The 8392-nt window shown below is 34.9% G+C and overlaps 1 protein-coding gene across 1 annotated transcript; it reads right to left on the reverse strand.

Moving 5' to 3' along the window:
- Positions 1-209: 209 nt before the first annotated feature.
- On the reverse strand, positions 210-781 carry LOC145958538 (uncharacterized). Its single transcript, XM_083076037.1, has 2 exons — positions 440-781; positions 210-356 (listed from the first exon to the last, which is right to left on the reverse strand). The coding sequence occupies exons 1-2, from the start codon at positions 779-781 to the stop codon at positions 210-212; spliced, it is 489 nt and encodes a 162-aa protein (XP_082932163.1).
- Positions 782-8392: the final 7611 nt, after the last annotated feature.

Here is an 8392-nt window from a genome sequence, read left to right on the forward strand (position 1 = left end):
CAGCTTCAAGCGGATTACATCATCTGGAACTGATTTTTTTAGCTTCTTTGTAGCCTCACACACTACTTCATCAAGCACATCCATTCAGAAACAAGCACCCTTATCATTCGGATGGGTCGTGGCTTCAAATACATTGAAAATGATCACCTCATCTTGGACCGTCAATTTAAATTCACAATCCCCTACATCAATGATTGCTCGTGTAGTCTTCATAAATGGCCTCCTAAGATAATAGGAACATCAGAGTCCTCTTCCATGTCCAAAATCACAAAATCAGCTGGAAATGTGAATTTGTCAACTTTAACTAGCATGTTCTCAATCACACCATAGGGGTACTTGATAGACCGGTCGGCTAGCTGCAAAGTCATGCGTGTCGGTTTTACTACCACTTGGCCAACTCTATCTAACATAGACAAGGGAATGAGGTTAATGCTTGCACCCAAGTCTTCAGTTCTCTTCCAACCCATAGGTCCCCAATAGTGATTGGAATTGTAAAGCTTCCAGGGTCCTTGAACTTGGGAGGTAAGTTCTTTTGAATTATGGCACTGCACCTCGTTTCCAACTCAATGATATCTTGCTCAATGAACTTTCTGTTCTTGGTTAAGAGGTTTTTCATGAATTTCGCATAAGTGCGTATCTGCTCCAATGCCTTTGAGAATGGAATATTGATCTGAAGCTTTTTAAAAAGCTCCATGAACCGTGCAAATTGTTTCTCTTTATCCTCTTTACTTGAGGCTTGGGGATATGGTACATCCTTGGTACTAGACACCTTGGATTTCATCTTCTATTCTCTTGCTAGTTGGTTCTTCGATTTTTTAACAACAACTTCCTCAGCCAACTCTTCTCCCTCTATGACATTCTCTTTTACATTTTCTCCTATTTTTTTAAAAAAAAATTTTCATTATTTTCTCCACTTCCTTCTCTCACTTTTGCCATTTTTTCCTGTTGGTCTTCCTCATCCTCCAAAGCACCCACTCTCTTACCACCCCTTGTTATAATTGCACTACAATTCTCCTTTTGATTAGTGTGAGTGTTAGCTGAAAAACTTGTACGAGAATTTTCAGCCAACTATTTCGCTAGCTGCCACACTTGAATCTCAAGATTTTTTATAAATGCTTCAGTACTTTTGTGGTTAGAGATTGAGACCTGCATGAACTGGTTCAATGTTTCTTCTAATTTAGATTGTCGGTCATAAAAATTGAGCATTTGCATAGGAGGTCTACTAGACTGGGCAATATCATTCTGGTTCCACCCTGTGCTAGGGTGTGATAGTCAATTTTTCCCATAATTACCACCATAATTTCCTCCTTGTCGAGCTTGATTCCCTACGTAATTCACCTCTTCTCCAGGAGATGGAAAGATGTCAATGCATTGCCCGTGTGGATGATTCATCCCACAAAGATCACAACTTAAAACTTGATGTTGAGTGGATTCTAGTTGTGTTGGAATCCGAGCAAGCTGCTTGGTAAGGGCCTCATTTTGTTGGCACAAGAGCTTATTTTGAGCTAATAAAGCATATTGAGATCCCAACTCTAGAATTCCTCTTTTCTTTCTTGACTCCCTTTCAGCTAGTAAATCATAATCATTTGTTGCCATAACATCAATCAACTCTATAGCCTCCTCTGGTGTTTTAAAACACACGCTACCTCTAGCTGAGGCATCCAATAGAATTTTCACCCATGGCAGCAATCCACCCAGAAAATTGTTAACCTGAGTAAGGTCATCAAATCCATGACTTGGACATCTCCTCAACAAGGATTTGTATCTCTCCCAAGCCTTGGAAAGAAGTTCATCTTGCTTCTGAGAGAATGTGATGATCTCACTTTTTGCTTGATTGATCTTAGAAAGAGGGAAGAATCTTGCTAAGAACTTTGTCTCTATGTCAGACCACTTGGTTAAGCTTGGATGCGGTAGAGCATTGAGCCACATTTTAGCTTTCCCAAGTAGTGAGAAAGGAAACAACTTCATTCGAATCATATCTTCAAGAACTTAATGTATCTTCACTATGCCACAAAGCTCAATGAAAGTATAGAGATGCAAATATGGGCCCTCATGATCAAGGCCCGCAAATTGGTTGTTCTGAATCAAATTCAACAGTGCTAGCTTCATCTCAAAATTAGTGGCAGTGATTGTAGGAGTGGCAATGCTAGAAAAATGAGTAGTACCAGTGGCAGCTACATGATCACCAAGAGTAATTCTTGGTCTTTCCTCTACCATTTCTTCTTCCTCTAATATTTCAGATAAAGAGGGATTCAGAGAGGATGAAGTAGCCTCTCTAAGTTGTGCTTGCTTGGCTAGTAACCTTTGCTTCCTTACTGCTCCTATGTTCCTCCTATCTGTTTTCTCAATTTTTGGGTCGTTAGCTAAATCACTAGCGGGAACAGTACCTCGCATAAACCAGAATCACAAAGCTACAATAAACAGTCAGCAAGACAGATATAATGAATTAAAAGAAAGGAAATATAATGACTGCAAAACGTAAAAGAATAAATGAATCAAAGCCTATATTAGTAATCCAAGTGACTTTGCCTAAGTATTGAGACACAAGTCCCCGACAACGGTGCTAGAAACTTGTTATCTCCCTTGGAAAGTGTACCAAATCGTATAAGTAGTTCAATGAAAGTATGAGTATCGTCTCCCAAGAGACTTGCGCAACACTTTACAAATTCACTTGTTAAACTCATTAAGCTACCGAAAAGCAATAAGAGTGCAATTTGTTGTAGTAAATAATGTAAGCAAATAATAAGAATTCTTTTTGGTGTTTTGGTAAACACTTAGGGTGCAAAACTTGATTCTAATGCAATATTAATAAATGTTGGGGTTTGACTTCACTAAACCTTCCTCTCATGTTTATCACTAAGCTCACAATAGTTATTATTCAAAAATTTATCAATCACTCTCAATAGTAACCAACCCTAATCTTTTACAAGTTGGCATCTAAGTTGTTAACTTAAACTATTAATCTCTTGCATAGTTTAACCAAGAAACCAACTTTAAAAACCAGAGCTTAAGAAAGACCAATGGAATTCACTCTATCTCTAGCAATAAGCACCATTAGCTTCTCTATTTCAAGTCAAAGGTTTAAAATCATTTCTCAATCTCTTAAAAACCTCAAGTTCAAGTTAATGGTGATCAAATCATAACAAGCATTATGAATAGAAACAGAACAATAAAACTGAATAACAAACTTAGATTGATTGCTTAGAGTTTACACATGAAAATGGGTTTAGTTACATCAAACCCCAACATGGGTGAAGTTAGTTACACATAGACATGTAGAACTTTACAAATGATGAAGAAAGGAAGAAGCTTGATCTTGAAGGTTCTAGAGCACTCTAGCCGCTACACAAACTCCAATAATGATTCACTTTGCTTCTGTCCTCGAAAATCCCTCTTTTAGGTCATAAAATCTTTTGTCTTATATGAATAATGACATGTCAACACAATCCATGCTAAGCGTGAGATGCCACGCTAAGCTTGAGGATAGGTCTGGAAAGAAATGAGTTTCTGGGATTCTCACGCTCAGTGCCAATTCCACGCTCAGCTTGGGGATTAAGTTTTATTCCAGTGATTCTCTACCAAACTAAGGCTAAGCGTGGATCTGAGGCTTAGCTTGGAGACTTGGGCAAAAATTTATTCTGCTTTAAGTGCATCACTTTGTCCTTGGCTTCCTTCCTCCTTTCCTAACTTTCTCCCAAATTACAAACCAAATACTTGTGAGTTACCTAAAAACATGATTCGAAGATAAAATGTGATCAACTAACAATTTAGATATGTTTTGAGTTAAAAACAAGATCTAAAGCAAAGAAAATTGATATAAGTGCTTCAAATTAGGCCATAAACTTAATGAAATCATAGAACTTATCAGGAACCCTTCTATTAAAGGAGATTGGACGTAACTCAGTCTGAGTGAACCAGTATAAAATTCTTGCACTGATTATTTATATTTCAGACACAATTTCCCTTAAATTTTAAATCATATTTTGAAACGAAAAATTCCTTGTTGAGCAAATCTTGCAAAGTCCTTTTAAGAACTCAAAATAATATCTTTACTGGACGAAGAAGGAGTCCCTTTCGAAAACGTTTTTAAAATTCCTTTGTTCACATTTACACATATTTAACCCCCCTTCTATGTGTTTTTCGCTAACCTCATATTGATCAACTAAATCCTAGCTTACAAACTGAGAATCTGTTAAGTAAGAATGAAGTTAATGATACATGTGATGAGGTGCCAAATGAATTTAGTATCGAAAATCTTGACATTGAGGAAGAGCACTCAAATTCTCATTTAGATATTTATGATCCTATAAATTGGGATAATCTTGATAACAAAGTAAGGGACATTTTAATTGAAAAAAGACCTATAAGAGAAATGAATTTGTTTTTCCTTTGGATAACACTTCTAGACATTTTTCATATGCTAATTATTTTAGGAAGTTGAACAATGGTGAGGCTAGTGATAGAAGATGGTTGGTTTATTCAAAAATTGTTGAAAAAGCATATTGGTTTTGTTGTAAGTTGTTCAAATCGGATAATAATAAAACTTTGTTAACAAAGGATGACTTAAAAATCACAAGAACAAGTTTGAAAATATGACTAATATGAACACTTGGAATCAATTGAGAGTAAGATTAGATAAAAATCAAACAAATGATAAAAACTTGCAACAAAAGATTATGAAAGAAAAAGAACATTTGAGAGAAGTCTTAGTGAGAATATTTTCAATTGTGAAATATCATGTTGAGCATAATTTGGCTTTTCGAGGATCTAATGAAAATTATTTCAAGATAATACCGGGAATTTTTTGGGATTAGTTGAAATGATAACAGAACTTGATGTGATAATGCAAGATTATGTTAGAAGCATTCAAAATCATGAAATTCATTATCATTATCTTGAAAATTAAATACAAAATGAATTAATATCCTTTTTAGCACATAGTGTTAGAAGTTCTATTATTAAAATCATTAAAGATGCAAAATATTTTGCTATAATTCTTGATTGTACCCCTGATGCAAGTCATTTATCAAGAACAAATGATTCTAATTATACCATGTGTAAATATGTCAAATAATAAAATAAAAATTGAGGAGTATTTTCTAGAATTTTTAAAAGTAGATGACACATGTGGATTAGGACTTTTTAATGAATTATTACTTGTGTTGAAAGCTCTTGACCTTAATGTTAATGATGTGAGGGGTCAAGGTTATGATAATGGTTCTAATATGAAAGGAAAACACCAGGGAGTTCAAAAGCAATTTCTCAACTTAAACCCAAAAACATTATTTATGCCTTGTGGTTATCATAATCTTAATCTTACTCTCAGTGATATGGATGATGGAAGACCACGAGTCAAAGGCCTAATTACTAGAGTTATGGCCAAGAGCTTTCACGGGGGATGGGCTAGCTTAAAGGATAGTGGGCTTGGAAAGCACAAGCTACTCTTTTCATGGTCCATCAGACAGGTACACTTTGTATTCATTTTGCCTTGTATTTTTGGGCATTTTTGACCATAGGCTTTACATAGCCAATATTGTTATCATTTTCTTTGTCTTTTAATTTTATGAATTATGGTCTAGTTTATTTTTGACCTTGTATTTTGGGTCATATAGTTTAGGACCATTTAGGGTAGAGAGGATTAAACGTGCATTAGAATGTAATTAAGATTACATTTCATTTGAATTTGAAGCATGCATGGAAGGTCACACCTAGGTGCCATCCATATGCCTCAAATCCAAATGAAATGCAACCTAAATCACATTCCATTGGACATATAATCCGTGTTAGTGTGTGAAGGTTGTGTGTGACTAGCCAAGACACCCAAAATTTGAATTTTAAATTCAAATTTTAGGCGGCTAGAGTTTAAAGTGACCATACCATGGTCTACTTTAAACTCTAGTTAACCTAGCTTCTCTCACAAGCTTCTCCACTCCTATAAATACCTCAAAACTTTGTAGATGACCAATTTTGATGTATTTGAGATTTCACATTCAGAAATTTCTCTCTCGAGAGTCTTTCAAACTAGGAGAAAACCTTCTCCTTAAGAACCTTCATAAAGGAATCCTTCCTTTGTGCCTTTGGTTCCTTTCCTCTCTTCCTTAGAGGGTGACACGCCAAGCTTGGTTCCTTTCCTCTCTTCATTCACTTCTCCAAGTTTCTTCCATCAATGGCACATTCTTGTGTTAAAGCTGTTTCTTTTTTTCTTTTTTTTTTTGGGAGTAGTTCAATGTATATATTCTTTATTTTCAAGTTCTACAAGAAGATGGAAAATTTTTCTTGATAATGTTCCCGGGTTAACTGTAAATTCTTTGTCTAATACTCGTTGGAAAATTCAAATTAAAAGCATTAAAGCTATTAGGTTTCAAAGTCCCCAAATTAGATAAGCTTTGTTGGAATTACATAAATCTTGTGATGACGCTAAGTCAAAGACTGAAGTACAAAGTTTGATTAATACACTTGAGAATTTTGAATTTTTTCTTGGTATGGTCATTTGGTATGACATCTTATTTTCTATTAATATGGTAAACAAAAAATTACAATATAAATCTATGTGCATCAATACTACCATTAAACAATTAGAAAGTGTCTTGTTGTTTTTTGAAAACTATAGGGATAAAGACTTTACAACTAGTATGAAAGCTGCTAAAAGTATTGTCGTTCATATCGATGTAGAGCCTATCTTTCCAAAAACATATGGTGTCATTAGAAAAAAAACAATTTGATGAGCATAATCAAGATGAAGAAATTCATTCAGCTGATGATTCATTTAAAGTTAATTACTTTTTAGTTGTTGTGGACATGACACTTAACTCTTTGAAAACTAGATTTGAGCAATTAAAAATATTTGACAGTATTTTTGGATTTTTGTTTAATTCAAATAAAATAGTCATTAGACAATGATGAATTGAGGAAATTTTGTGTTAGTTTTCACTCTACCTTTTCAAATGGTGATTTATCAGACGTTAATTTAGATGATTTTTTCTCTGAATTGAAAATATTGCAAATAACTTTAGCTGATAACTTAATGTCAGCTATTGAGATTCTTGAGTTTGTAAAATCTATAGATTATTATTCAAATGTTTCAATTGCTTGTAGAATTTTATTAACTATATCAATGACCGTTGCATCAACTAAAAGAAGTTTTTCAAAACTCAAATTAATAAAAACCTACTTAAGGTCTGAAGTTAGACATGGAACACATAGAAGGGGGGGTTGAATATGTGTGTGTGTAGGAAGGATTTTTAAACCATTTTCGCAAGAATAATGTTCTTCCTCCAATGCACTCTTTAGATACCAGACGGTTATGCAGAATTTGCTTAACACAAGGTCATTGCGTCTGAAAGATTTATTTTCTGCTGAAGGAAAATGTTTCATATAACAATAACGATTAAGGTTCTCGCATTTTCCTTTTCAAGATAGTTTCATTTAAAGATAAACAATAGATAAATCTTTTCACTGTAATATATTTGTTAAACAACATTTGCGTCTGAAAAATGGTTTTAATGAAGAATAGATAGTAGACGAAGTTTTCAACTTGATATGTCAATTAAGAAGAGTTTGCATCTGAAATATAATTAAAACAATGCAATCATTCTTATACTGGTTCGCTCAACTGAGCTACGTCTAGTCTCCTTCAACTGAAGGGTTCCACTAATTATGCAGTTAAGTACAAAAGTATTGTCGACCACTTCTGCCCCGTTGACTTCACTCATCAACGCTAGTATCTTCTTATCAGCCTCTTCAAGCTAGCATTGAGTATTATGGACCACCCAAGTCAGAACCACTCCTAGTCCAAGTATTCTCGACCTCTTCAGGCCTTGAGTATTCTAGACCATCCCGATCACGGCTACTCCTGGTCACGATTATTCTCAACCACTCTTGGTTGGCTAGCTTCACTCACCAGCTCTAGTATTATAAACCACTTCTGGTTCCCCAAGTATTATCGACCACTCCTGGCCCGCCAGCTTCTCTCACCAGCTCTAGCATATTCTTATCAGCCACTTCTGAGATCTACAAAGATTCTGAGTGTGTGGGTTGCTCTTTATAAAGAGGATACGTAAGGTTACAACACTCACTAAGGTTTCCTTCCTAAGATACACTTGGAACACCTTAGACTACAGAGATGAATACAATGATACATTTTAGATTTGACTATGAAGAATCAATTTCTGATTTCTCTATTTTTCTCTTGAGCTTGATATTACTTTTGGTGCTTAATGTTAAGAGCCTAGGGCAATTCCTATAGTCATTCTTTCGTTACTCTTTGCCTATGTCCGTTGAAGCTGATATAGTCGTTCATGACTAGTTCACTACAAGAAAAATGTAAATTTCCAACGAAAAATTTCTGACGAATATGGATCTGTCAAAAATTTTTGACGAAATTTTCTGACGG

The sequence above is a fragment of the Cajanus cajan genome, chromosome 6, assembly GCF_000230855.2.
Source record: "Cajanus cajan strain Asha chromosome 6, NIPB_CcT2T_4, whole genome shotgun sequence".
Lineage (NCBI taxonomy): Eukaryota > Viridiplantae > Streptophyta > Magnoliopsida > Fabales > Fabaceae > Cajanus > Cajanus cajan.